Here is a 14,893-nt window from a genome sequence, read left to right on the forward strand (position 1 = left end):
GACCTAATGTTTGGATATGAGTGAAATGTAGTCAGGTCAAAGTTGATCAGATGACTAGCAAGAAGTCTTAATTAGAGGCTAGGTAAAAATCTTAGTCAGGGAGATTGGGCAACGAGAAGTTCTAGTTGGAGGCTAGGTAGAAATCTTGGTCAGGGAGATTTGGCAAGAAGTTCTGAGTAACTAGTCCTAACTAGAGATTAGGCAAGGAAAAGTCCAAGCAGATCAAGGGTGACCGAATGTTTGGCAGGTGTGAAGTCTACCGAGTGACTAGTCCTAACTAGAGGTTAGGTAAGGGTAAGGCCAAGCATATCAAGGGCGATCAGATGTTTAGCAAAGGAAATCTTGAGAGAGTAACTCTCAAGTAAGCCTAGTAGGTTAGACCTATAGGGTAAGGTTTAGGTAAGCCTAGTAGGTCAAACAGACTACAGTTAGACTTAGGTTACTTATTTGTTATATGTTAATCTTGTAGGAACTAGGAGTTGGAAGTAAGATTGAGGAAGTATAAGAGAAGCAAACAGAAGCAACCAAACTAACCCGGAGTCAACTCAAGTCAAACCTAGTTGAATTCGTTCCGGGCACCCGGATCATATTCTAGGCACCCGGAATAGTCTAGGCACCCTAGTGAATTCCAGGCACCTGGACCAGGGCAGATCTAAGCGCCTAGATATGATAAACTAAATATTATTAATACTAAATATTATAGATGTGTCATAAGTGGACTCTTATACCTAACTGTTAGCCGACCTAATATATTTTTCGTAGTGGGTATGTGTGTAAGATTTCAAACTTGCACCAAAGAGTCACATTTAATAGCAATTAAAGAATCCTTAGGTACTTAAAAGGAACCTTAAATGTAGGATTATGATATCCAAGAACAAACAATTTCAACCTAGTCGGATTTACTAACTCGGACTATGCTAGATGTAAGTTAGATAGGAAAAATACTAATGGAAGTTGTCATTTTTTAGGGCAATTCTTAATCAATTGAGCAGTAGAAAATAACATTGTGTGACTCTATCCACCATTGAATTAGAGTATGTAGCTATGGGTGGATGTGTAGCTCAGCTATTGTGGATGATAAACACACTAAAAGATTATGAACTTAATTATAAAAGGTTCATGTCCTAATTAATAATATTAGCTATAATAATCAAACTAAAATCTTGTATATCACTTTAGAACCAAATATATAGAAGTTAAACATCACTTTGTTAGAGAACATATAACAAATGGTGACATGAAACTAAAATATATTGAATCTAAATCTAACATAGCTTATATATATACGAAACCATTAATAGAATCTAAGTTTAATACACTTAGAAGAACACTTGGACTATGCAAAATAGACCGATTGGGCATTTGACTCATACTACTTTTTGTCTTACTATATTTTGATTGACTTTGTAGATTTTTAAAATGTTGGCTATATGCTTGGCTTGATATTGATTTATGCATGTTTGATTATTATGTTTAGCTTTTTCAGTATATTAAACATGCATATTTTGTTGATTGAAAAGCATTCTCTCTATATTAAATTTTTTATGTATGAAAAAGCGGAAGAGAAAATTAGAAAAAATTAAAAGTTGATTTTTAGTTTCTCTAGAAAATTAGAGAAAGTTAAAAGTTGAATTTTAAATTCTCTTTCTAAGAATTTAATATAAATTGAAAACTGTGATTGAGGGGGAGATTCTAAAATTTGTTATTTATGTATGACTGCATCTAGTATTATCTTTTATCCTACATTGAATATCATGCTTGTTATATAAAAATATTATTATAACTAACTTTAACTTAGTTCTCATACGATCAAAAAGGGAGATTATTGGAGTTGGGAGCACCACATTGAACATAGTGTTTTGCTATATGACTAAGTGTAAAGTTAGATTATTAAGAAATGATGATTTTATATCAAGTGAAGTAGGTTACTTGACAGATGGAAGTCCTAATTGGGAATCAGACAATTAGCTAATCCTAGTGAAACTAGGCAAGTGTAAGGTTTTAGTTGGGAATCAAACAATTGGAAATCTTGATTGGGAACCAAGCAAAAAAGTCCTAGTTGAAAACTAAGCTAAGCAAATCTAAGTAGAGGTAGTTGGAAGTTGTGGCTTGATAGACAAGTCCAAGTGGAGGTAGCTGAGAGTTATAGATTGGTAGATAAGTCAAAGTGGAGGTAGCTATGAGCTGTGGCTTAGCAGATAAGTCTAAGTGGAGTTAGCTAAGAGTTATGGTTTGACAAATCACATTAGATGGGTCAACTGGGAGTTGAACATCATGCGAGTAAGTTAAAAGCTATATCATATTGATTATGTGGATCAAGTGCAGGGAACAAAGTTTGATTATTCTAGGCAATCAAGAGGGAGCTCGGGCGACTGACTAGAGATAATCTTTGACTATTGGAGTCGAGGTCTCACAGGCAATTGGACTGAGGGGTGAACAACCACAGGGTCCAGACTACCATAGATGCTTTTAGACGACCAATATGGATGAGATCCAGCGATTCAAGAAAATATGTCAAAAGTAAAAATTGACCTAGCTCGAAATGACCTGGGGGGAGCATAGTCGATCGGGATCACGGATAACATTTATTGTTGGATAAACATTGTAGTCATATCAGCAGACTCCCAGGCGATCAAGGATGGTCCAGTCGACCAGAGGTGACACGTCAGTATCTGAATAAGGCCTATAAAAGGAGCCACGAGGCAAAGCTTTCAACATCTCATTCTCAACATGCTTGTGCTCACATTAAGTACTCTTCAGTCACTACGTGCTATAACTTCATACTTCATTCTCCATATATAGTAATATAAGCATAACATTTTCATTTCTTAGTTATTGTATATTATTGTATTATTGTGCTTTATTTTTATATTCTTTTTAATATTTTTTCAACTCTAGAATCTTTCTAGAAAAGAATTAATTGAAATAAAAATCAATTTATTTATGCCATGCATCCTTATACTTGTTGCATGTTTTATTAGTTAATCTAGAAAATATTATTGCTCTTAGAATACTTAATTTAATTGTTTATCTTTATTTCACTCATCACTCTATCAATATTCTAGAGTTATTTTTCATTCTTTAAATCTTGTAAAATTCATAATGTTATTCACCCCCTCTAAAATCGAGTTCGATCCTACATAATGTGTCAAAAACTATTTGTGAACTTTGGTCAAAACTCATTTATCATCATATATGGACTAAAATATGAAATTTTGAACATAATCAGAGTCAGAGGAGTCGAAGGAATACATTGGTATTGTTATTAAGTAAATATGATAAACCTAGGTCCATAATGAGTTTGTACTATACACTACAACAAATGTGACTTTCCGTAACACGTCATTAACGGTGCACAATTATAGTGTGCTGTTAATAGTGATTTTTACAGCGCACCTAATATGTGCGCTGCGGATAATATATTATATTTTATGTTTAACAGCGTGTGTATAACTGTGCGCTGTGAATAATATTTTTTACAACGTGTAAAAATTATACGCTATTAAAAAAGAGTTAAAAAATAGTATTAACAGCACACATGGAAGATACGCTATTTAAAAAACATTAAAAATCCTATTTTACTAAAAGACTCGGCCTTTACTGTTCGCTCTCATCCTTTGGTTTTTTTCGCTCCCGATCAAGTCGCGATCGCACCTCTTCTTCGCGAGATTCCCCCTCCGACACCGATCTCTCGTGCTTGCGCTCGCCCGCGCGCTCGGCCGACCGCGCTCGGCAGCCCCCGGCCGTCGCTCCTCCAGCGCTCGGCTGCTCGACGAGCACTCCTCCAGCGCTCAGCCGCCCGCCGTCGCCCACCCGCCAGCCCCCGACCTATATCGTAATGTTCTAGAGGAAACCCTCTTATGATATCTGGAATCTCTACTGCTTAGTATTAAGCTTCTAGAATGAATATGCTTGGAAATATTATTGCATATCTATAGACAAAAATCCTGATTTTTAACATTGTTATTTCCATGATATACAACATGTTAACTGAAGAATGGTGCTGCTAGTAGTTGTTAACTTTGATATTCTATGTTCTCTGTTTTGTTGATATGTAGCTTGCCGATTCTGGGGCTGAGGTTAAAACTGATACTGACAAGAATATGGCACTCATGTTTGACATCTTAAGAAGAAAGAAAAGTGTAAGGCTGGAGAACCTGGTGCTAAATAGAGAATCATTTGCACAAACTGTAGAAAATATTTTTGCCTTGTCATTTATGGTAAAAGAGGGAAGAGCAGAGATGACTGTGAATAGCAATGGGCATCATATTATTTGTAGGTTCTGTTTGGCAGTCTAGGATTTTTATTGGTCTTTGTTATCCTTTGTGGTGCTTCTGATTGTCTTTAATTTCTTTTATCAGCTCCAAGAAATGCTCCTGCAGCTTCTACTATTGCATCAGGTGAAGTCTCATACCATCATTTTGTTTTCAGATTTGACTTCAAGGACTAGAAGGTAAGCAGTTCTTACGACATTTGCAACTTTCTTTTTCTTTTGCTATGAATATTTTATACCTTATCTGGCTAAACAAATCTTTTTATGCTAAAGTAGCAATTATGACACTTTTCTTTCATTAATATTCAGATAGTTCATCAGGTTCCTGATAGTAATGATTTTGCTAGCTTTGAAACTCTAGTTTCAAATTTCAGTTACATTAAAGATTTGCATCATAGATTGTTCAATCACCATTAACTTGGAGTAATGATAATCAAATTTACTTTTGGTTATAAATTTTGTTGTCCCATCCAAAACTTAGTCTAGTCTGATATGGCCCATATGTATTGCAGGAATTCAAGAGGCTATGAAATGGCTAAACTTTTTTGTTTGAAGTTAACCCATCTATCTCCTTTATGGTATGAGTTGAAGAGGTACACATATTTATGAATTGAATGATTGGCCATTTTGCCTCTTTGGAACTTCAAATCTCTCCATTGTGATCTTATGAGTTTCTTTCAGTGAAGGGAAGAAGCTAGTTTTGGAAGGGCGTCATAATGTTGACAAAGAGTGGATTTCAGAGCTTTGGAATAATGGGCATCCACTAGTAATTGGTCAGTCTGAGACCCTAGTTGTTCCCAAACCCAAGCTTTTGCTTGGATCACCATAACTGACTTTCTTTTCATAAATTGTATTTTATATACAGACTCAATTAACTTGCTAAATTTTTCTGTTGGCAAATTTCATTATGCTTTAGTCTGCATAAAATCAAAGATCTTGAAAGGTCAATGCATCTTGTTAGATCGTAGCACTGATTTTGTTGACTGTGAATGTTGAATATGCTCTCGATATTTGTACTTTAGGGCACTAGCAAACAATTGAGCATAATCCTGCTGAATGGAATAGATAACTACTTTAGGGCTATGAGAAATTAGTACCAGGATCATCTTATGTTTATTATTTATAGCATGCTTTATTATAAAAATTTATTTGATCATTAATTATTTTTTATTGTTATATAGTCAAAACTAAATAATGTGAGTGCTGGAGATATCATTGGTCTGTTGATGGAGCTGTTGCAGAATGTCAAATTACATCCACGGATCCAAAAGCAAAAGTACATCACGTTCCTCTTGGTGGATCTTATTGGAAAGTTTGGATTGATAGAGTCTTTGTGGAAAAGGTGGAGCTAATTCGACCAAACGAAGAGATATTTTTTCTTGAGGATGCAATAGGAAGCACAGTCGCTTGGGCATCAATGTTTATAGTTTTGTCTGACTGATATAGATTTGATCATATACTGTTTGTAGTAAAGATGAATTTTTGTTTGGATTGTTTTATCTAACTAAATGTAGATGATTATCTCTGATATATATGCACATTGTTTGAGCTATAATTTGTATGTGGTATTTGTGTATTGGATTATAAATATTATAACTTTGAGCAGGTTATATTATTTGTATTTGTATTATATTTGTGTATATAGGTATATTATATTTTAAAAATATAATTATCCGCATCACGTGGGGCGTGCGCTGTGGAAAATCACATCCGCAGCGCGCGTCCGCGTGCTGCGGTGCAACTTTCCGCAGCGCGCGCCCGCGTGCTGCGGATGCAACTTTCCGCGGCGCGCGCCCCGCGCACTGCGGATGAATTATAACTTTCAACAGCTTGGAGTTATGCAACATGCAATGTGCGCTGCGGATAGCTTAATTGCGCGCTGCGGAAAGTCAAATTTGTTGTAGTGATAATTACTTTAGGTTGTCTAATTCTAGAACTCATAATATACTATTTAGGGTATGGAACCAAATTTGGAGGACATGATAATACTTATGAGACTCCTACGAATGCATTTCTCCTATTTGGATTGGTTGTGATATGCTTATGTCTATCAATGAATTTTGAATAAAACTCATTAATGGTCACATATAATCCAGATTTTGAATGTTTAAGAATGATTAGAGTTAAGAGAGTATTAGGAACACATTAATGTTATTATTGATTGAACATGATAAGCCTAGGTCCAATAGTAAATTTATATCAAAATTACTCAAAGTTAATTTTTTATAAACTCTCAATAACCTATCTAGGGTGTGGAAGTCAGGTTGGAGAATATGGTTAGAATCATAAGACTCCTAGGAATACATTGGTGTAAGTTTTGATTGATTCTGATAAGTGATCAATAGTAAATTTAATCAAAATTCATTGACGGTTGAATAATGCCAAGATTTAATGAACTTTAACATCTTCATAATCAAGCGAGTCATAAGAACATAGGTATCAGTGTTCATTGAATATGATAACTCTAAGTGCATCGGTGAGTTTGTCATAAAATTACATAAGTTTGAAATTTTTTTACTAAGACTCACTGAAGGCCCTTAGTTCACAAAAGAAACAAGAGAGCCAGGGAAATTATATATTGAGAACATGTATAGTAAAAAAGATGGAATAGTTGAGGAGATTTCAAGGGTGAAAAGTTTAGGTCGGAAAAGTTCACTTCATGTAGCATAAATGGTGAGATGACCAAAGAAGAATGTAGATGTCATCTGTGCTACAGAATTGTACCTATAAATTTTTTTTGGTTGTCAAAATAAGAGTTTAGGGCGACAACATATGTGACAATTGCATATAAAATGAAAATATTTTTTAGAATGTGTATAAATGTTGGCTCGTCAATATAGGGAGGGACGAATCCAGAAATTACAATTGGGATGAATTTGAACTTACTATAGATTAGGGAACAAAATAAATCCAAATTAGCGAATAGAATAAAAATTTTTATCAATTAACAAGATGGCCATGAAACCACATACTGTTGAAGGATTGCTTTGGCAGAATTCTTCAACACATATGTTGTAGGCATCGTCACACGCATCTTGGATCGCGTTGATGGCATATCCTTCTCCCCTCCTCCATTCCTAAATCCTAAATTCGAAAAATTAACAAATCAAAAGAAGGAAAACAAATCAATAAACAATAGGACCCAAATATTAGTGTATCAACCACTGAAACTATATCTATTATTATAATATGAGACTCCCAAAATCAATAAGCAATAGAAAAAAATGTCGGAAATAGATCAATATTAGATATGGTGTAAAGAAAGCACATCTTTGTAATACAACTTGATCGGAAACAAACAAAGTCAAAGTAAAATCATGCGACAATAACTGACTTAGAAAAAGATGACATCTTCGTGGATTGACCACCACTATCCATGCATAATCCTTGGAAACCGAGGGGAGGAAGTATTATCTGGAAGGAATTGACGACAACAGGTTAGAATAGCGGCAGATGACTTGGGGGTATGAAGGTTCTTCTGAATGCATATTTGGAAGGAGATGGAGGCTAGTCAGCGATGGAGGAGGAAGCGGTGTTCGTGTGTCGGAGGTGAGCTGCTTGCCCCGTGAGAAAAAAATTTTGAACTAGCTACAGTCCAGTACAACCCCTATCTACATTTGTCCTTTTTTTTTCTTCTTCAGTAAAAAAGTAGAATTCGCTATTCCAACAATCCTACAACCATCTATAAAGAGGTAAATCGAAAAGTTACAGTTGACCACGATGAAGGAGGGCATTGTCTTAGCTTCGCCAAGATAGACAGTAAAGAGTTTACAATTTGCATAAGGGTGTTATGGGAAAACGATGCCCTCGAAACATCATTAAATTTGTTATTGTGGGACAGATTTACTACGGTAGATAAGGATTGAATCTCGATAAAGATATAATAATGTCATTTTTACTAGTGATCAACTACAACTTTTTAATTTGCATAGGATTGATAGGACGGTTAGAATTATAAATTTCATTTTTTATTGTAATTATAAGAAAATGATGTGTGATTCAATAAATTGAAAGTCAAAGTGTGTGTTTCTGTGAAATATTTGATTATCGTTTGAGTAATTTTGACCATCTTTTAATAATTTTGACCGATATTAATATTTTTAAATAGTATTGAAGCAGTAGTTTTTACATGTATGTTGGTGCGGTTTTAATAATACTAAAGCCGTCTTAGCTACTGTTATAATACCGAATTTAGTATGATTAAGAAAATATTTTTGGAATGAAAAATTAACCTTTAATAATAATAATAATAATAAATAAGGGTCATATCTTTTTTGTCCGTATAATTAATTTATAGATATGTACATGCTCATAATAAAAGAAAAAGGAATGCGCTCTCTTTCCATTCGTCTCACGCAAGCAGCGGCAGTAGTAAAGGTGTTCCTCACCCTCGAATCCACTGCCCGATCTCTTGCACACCCCACGATTTGCGGCTCCAATCAGGTGCGCCGCCATCGATCACCTCCCATCCCTGCAGACCTGCACAAGAGCCTCTTCTTTATCCGACTAGTAATCGTTTTCGCCTTCTCTGCCGTAACCCCCCTTTAATCGATCATCGGAACCCTCAATCGGTGGGGTTTTCATGCATATCACTGATTTTACTGGTTTTTGCTATTATATTTTCCTTGTTTTGGTTTTGTTTAGGAAATTTGATGTTTCGGCACAGTTTTAAGTGGATGAATGAAGTTTTGCATGATTGGGGGAATTTTCTTTTCTTCCCATGTGACGATTTTTTTCCTTGTGATGCAGGAAAACAATAATCTACTTTTTGCCAAGATCACTGAGGTATGATACCCATCACTTTTTTTGTTTCATTTATTCATCTTGTAGTTTCGTTGCTTGACTGTTTTTGTACTTGCATATGATTTTTTTTTTGTAGAATTTATTGAGTTAATTGGAATGGCTGCTGTGGTTGCTAGTGGTAATAGCCCTGTGGACTCATCTATTGCTATACAAGAGACAGGGAGCAGGAACAAGAGAAAATTCCAGGCAGAACCACCTATGGCTGACCCGAGCGTAATTGGGGATGCATTGCAAAATAATTTATGCAATTATGATGTGTTCCCTGTAGAGAAACCTGCAGAGCTTTCCGACCTTGACCATCATGCTGGCATCTGTGACATGTGTAGGACTCAAATGTTTGGGCCCAAGGAGGGGCTCGATGTGGATGACTTCCAAGATGTTGATTGGAGCTGCCTCACAGAATCCCAGCTTGAGGAGATCTTGTTGAATAACTTGGATACAGTCTTTAGGGCTGCAATCAAGATGATTACTTTCCATGGGCACACAGAGGAAGTTGCAACTAATGCTGTATTGAGGTCAGGGCTTTGCTATGGGTACAAAGATACTGTTTCTAATGTTGTGGATAATGCATTGGCACTTTTAAAGAGTAGCCAAGAATTGGATTCCTCCCCTAGAGAGAATATTGCAGAAGACCTAAGACATTTGGAGAAGAGTGTGTTAGCTGATATGGTTAGTGTGCTGAGGGAAGTACGACCATTTTTCAGTACAGGTGATGCAATGTGGCGCTTGCTGATGTCTGATGCAAATATTTCTCATGCTTGTGCCATGGACAGCAATTCATCAAATGCTATCACAAGTAATGAGTACTCTGGTGCTTCTACCATAGCTCAGTTGGAAGCAGGTTCAATCTCTAACAATAATGCTACTTCCACAGCCTCTGAACTAAATGTCCAAATATCTCAGAAGTTGCATGATATAATACCTCCTTCAAAGAGCATCCAGAAATTAGAAATTCCAAAGGTGGCTGCGATATCTACTGTTCCAACAGGAAAGTTCTCTGACTCAAATGAGGATGGCACAATTTCAAAACCTAAACCCTTAAAGGAAAGCTTAATTTCACTATCCACTCATGTTGAAGAATCATTGTCAATTAGCAATAGAAAGGCTCATCCAAGTAGTTTGAAAAGAGAATATGTTCTACGACAGAAGTCAATTCACTCTGAGAAAAGCTTTCGAGCATTGGGATCTAAAGCAGTTTCTAGAGCATGCAAGCAAAGTGGCTTAGGGAGCTTAATCTTTGATAGGAAATTAAAAACAATTTCGGATTCTTCAAGAATAAATTTAAAGAGCTCCTCACTGAAAATAGCAAAAATACCAGAAACAGAAAAATCATTGACAGATGATAAACATAATCTTTCATATTCTCAAGGAAACCCTTCTAATCTAACATACACTGAAAGACACAACTGTCAACCAACTGGACTTACCTTGTCACTTCCATCTGCGAATAACACTTGCCTTAGTATTGCACCAGAGTCTAATGCTGAGGCCACAAATTGCAGTGATCATAGTTTAATCGGTTCAAGTATGACATGCAGAGACTTGGTTCCAGAGGATAAAAAGGATGAAATGTTGCTTATATTGGTTCCGCTAATGCAGGAACTCCAGGCGCAGTTGCAAGACTGGACTGATTGGGCCCAGCAGAAGGTGATGCAGGCTGCTCGAAGGTTGAGCAAGGATAAAGCTGAACTTCAATCCCTGCGACAGGAAAGAGAAGAAGTGGCTAGGCTTAAAGGAGAGAGGTATGCTCTAGAAGACAATACCAAGAAGAAGCTTGCTGAGATGGAACTTGCAATATCCAAAGCCAGTACCCAGGTTGAAAGGGCTAATGCTGCTGCCCACAGACTCAAATATGAAAACTCTCAACTAAGATTGGAAATGGAGGAGGCAAAGTTGCATGCTGCACAATCAGCAACCAATTGTCAAGAATCTTCAAGAAGGGAAATGAAAGCACTGAAAATTTTTCAGTCATGGGAGAAACAAAAAGTATTGTTTCAGGAGGAGCTTGCGACCGAAAAACATCAGCTGTTTCAGCTGCAACAGCAACTGGAACAGGTTGAGGAGCTCCGCAACCAATCAGAGGTAACTTCTTTTCACAATTCCATAGTATCTCATGAAACATTTCATGTGGCCAAGTGCATAGATTGCACTGAAACAAATTCCAATAGTATCTAGTTTCTACTAGAGATTTACAATGCAAACAAATCTTGCTCGAAAAGTTAAGGCTGTGTTTAGGTTATTATTTTGGTATACTTTTTGAGTGATGGCAGCGTGCAACTGACTAAAGAGGGAGGGGTGAATAGCTGAAATCCTAAAAATCTATTTCTTGCAAGACAAAGATAAATAAATGTTAATTTTGTGTGGGGTGCTTGTGTGTGAGTTCAGTTGCCATATCAAGTATTTAAATGCTGTGGAAATAATAAGAATATGAAACACAATGTTAACATGACTATTTTACATAGTTTAGACCCTTCACTCTTACTCCACGACCTATTGAGTTTGTTCGATGAGTTAGTCTTATAAATTCACTAAATTTAACTTTTTAACAAGAGGCGATGGAGTATTTAAATGCTGTAGAAATAATAAGAATATGAAACACAATGCTAACATGACTATTTTACGTCACTCTTACTCCACGACCTATTGAGTTTGTCTGATGAGTTAGTCTTGTAAATTCACTAAATTCAACTTTTTAACAAGAGGCGATGGAGCAAGCCTTTTACAATCTAAACCTTTAGGATTACAATGGTACTCTCCTCTCAAATAGAAATGAAATGCAAAGTTCAAGCGAAGATGATTAACAAGGATTTGGACTTGTTTATTAAAGCCTTCAACCTGCATTGAAAGCCCTAGGAGAGCTTTAACATTTGAGCACCTGGTCATTGAAGAATATAATATTTTCGTGCACTTTGTAAGCTAAAAAACTTTCAAGGCTTATATAGATGTTGCTCTAACCAACATATTTTGTCTGCTTTCAGTCGATTGGAATAAACTCTAATCAACTTGAGTAAGCTATAATTGATTGGAATAAGCTTCAATTAACTGCACGAGCACAAGTGACTATTGAGTAACCAACAACTATATTGGCAATTAGCTTAAAATTCTGTCTAGTCTAAATCACTACTCAAGTCTCTAGTCGATTCAAATCAATATCGAGCCGATTGTTGCTCGAATAAAATTTTATTCATAGAAACCTCTTCTTCACTTGACTCCCCAATTGGATAAATTGGTCCAATTGGAATAGTCCAATTGATTCCCAATTTAAAAGTCTTAAGATTGAGTTGAGTTGTAGATTATATCATGTGACCTATTGTCTCTCAGTTAAATGCTTAACACAAGCCACTAGGTAGTCTATCCCTACCTAGTTAAACATATCATCTTTGATGACGCTGTCTGGAAGTAAAAGCCCGAGAGTACTCATCAGTTGTACTCTCTCAAAATTTTATGCTTCTATGTCTTCAACCTTGTTGATGTTCCTGATTACCCTTCAGTCCACCTTGTGTTAAGCCTTCAATTCCTCAAATGCATCAAGATCTATGAGCTTGTTCCATGTGCAACCCTTCTCCCCTTGTATATGCGTCCACCTTGCATCAGGCCGCTTTAGATTATACTTTGTGTTAGGCTTCTAGTATCTTAGATGTACCAAGTTTGATGAGCTTGTTGTACATGTTATCCTTCTCCATTGGCCTTCGGAGTCCACTTCCTTGTTAGGCCTTCGAGTTTTCAAAACTAAACCAACCAACTTGATCGTGTCTAGTTATCTAATAGACCTACTCAATCATAGCTAGTCACCAAATGACATAAACTTCTATGTGCATTGTTCGAAGTTCTGCACACTTGATGTATACATTACATTATTTACCAAACACAGGTCTAATTAAACTTAGTCTATTTATTATTTTATTGTATTTCACTTTTCACTTGATGAATTTCTAATTAGCATTGAGTCTTAAACCTTGTGTATGGGGGTTTAAGGCTATTTTTTTTCACAAATTTTGAATTCATATGTTAGAGCACTTTGATGTAAGTTATGTCAAGCAAGGAATCTATACCTTGATTTAGGAGCAACAATCAACCATGATTAACAATTGCAACTATCTCAAAAGACAATTTGAAACTAGAGGCAACATAGGAAAGCACAAATATGCAAAGCAAACATAAAGGGCAACATGAAAATAATGCTCAACATCAACAATATTTGTAATAATGCATCATAAACATCAATGTACATAGTGAAATAAGTCTAGGCAAAATTTGCATGTATCACCCATCATATTTACAACTATAAACTACTAAACATACGCATATTGCAAAAACAAGCAATACAATGACATTATAAAAGTTCTACAAATACAGGCTATAGATTTCATAAGATCACACCACTTTTTGCATAAGATCTATTAATTGTAGTTCACGAATTTGTAAGTATATTTGGATCAACTTAAGTAGTGGCCCCTGCACTATTTATTTCTATAGGAGAGAGTGGTAGTCGGTGTGCACTGAAACACATGAATACTGAAAGTAGACTCAGTTGGCTACGTTTAATATATTACACTCATCGGTTGATTAACGCATGGTTTAGGTGGAAGACTGATATAGAATGTTAGATCAATGAAAATCATCCTAATGGATCCAAGGACTCATCTATGATAAAATCTATATCCATTAATGGTTTCATTCGCAATCATCATCCACTAGAGGTCTCATCTGCAAATAGATTATTTGGTGTTATTTTAGATAATAATCACCATGTCCTGACCTACAACAATGAGTCTAATTACTTTCTCATATATTGATGATATGTATCAATTCTACTAGTAATGAACACCTTCATCATTTTGTTCACCCAAAAGCAAAAAATATATAAACATCAATGCTACATGCTAAATATAAGACATTAAACTTTAATTTGATATAAGGTATAATATATTATTGCTGTATAAATGCATGAATATACATCATAAGATCTTTTATGCATTTAAATCATCAAACACCAACAACATTATCAAAGGTATAAGAATACAAAGGGAATAACATAACTTGGTAGAACAACAACGTAAGATTATGCACATACACACACACAACACCAATACTCGGGGGTAATAACCTCGACCACATAGGCAAGTGTAAGCACACATGGCTAACCACTTGGCAGCCTGAATATCACAGTTCTAGCTCAAGCATCCCCCCTCGGACAATCTCGTACTCTACTCCTTCATATACTCTCAAGCATGTAGAGCATGGTTCCTTGGTCTCTTGACCAAGCTCTATCTCGCTCATGAGGTCAAATAGAGCATCTGGCCTAGTATGCACCTGGCAGTTGACCCATGATGGGGTCAGTTCCTTGACAAAGATTTATCACCGCATATAGTGGTCAAGGCAGGCAAACCATAAGTAGAGAAGATTGTGGCAGGAGCATGGTCAAGGTAGACAAACCATAAATAGGGAAGGTTGTTGCAAGAGTAGGCCATGGTAGGGGATGACTTGCCCCATACCATCCCATCTGCGGACACACCCCTTCAACAGATGTTCATACTCCAGGATCGCATTATTGACATAACTTAGAGGCGGATGCATAAAAGCTAAACTATACAAAGGTAAAAGGATCTTTTCCTTGGAACTCTGATTCTTTGTCTTCTCTTGAGCTTTCAAATGAGCATTTATGTTGGAGCTAACTTAAGCGTCGGAGGGGTTTTGTTGGATGCATATGGGACCCTCTAATGTGTATTACTCCACACAGGTTGGCTAATGCGTGTGTGGGAGACTTTGTCAGCAATGTCTAGTAGGGAGGTGGATTTTTTACACATCATAAATGAC

At 36.2% G+C, this 14,893-nt stretch overlaps 1 protein-coding gene across 2 annotated transcripts; it reads left to right on the forward strand.

The window, feature by feature from the left end:
- Positions 1-8,627: 8,627 nt before the first annotated feature.
- On the forward strand, positions 8,628-11,158 carry LOC141843291 (putative E3 ubiquitin-protein ligase RF298; the record flags this gene model as incomplete). Of its 2 annotated transcripts, none has more annotated exon segments than XM_074731353.1 (3): positions 8,628-8,716; positions 9,023-9,058; positions 9,153-11,158. In XM_074731353.1, a coding segment is annotated over 1 exon segment (1,986 nt), but the record flags the coding sequence as incomplete, so codon positions are not given.
- Between the last annotated feature and the right edge of the window lie 3,735 nt (positions 11,159-14,893).

The sequence above is a fragment of the Curcuma longa genome, chromosome 12 (assembly GCF_044706935.1).
Source record: "Curcuma longa cultivar G26 ecotype Majalengka, Jawa Barat chromosome 12, ITB_CL_G26_1.1, whole genome shotgun sequence".
Classification (NCBI taxonomy): domain Eukaryota; kingdom Viridiplantae; phylum Streptophyta; class Magnoliopsida; order Zingiberales; family Zingiberaceae; genus Curcuma; species Curcuma longa.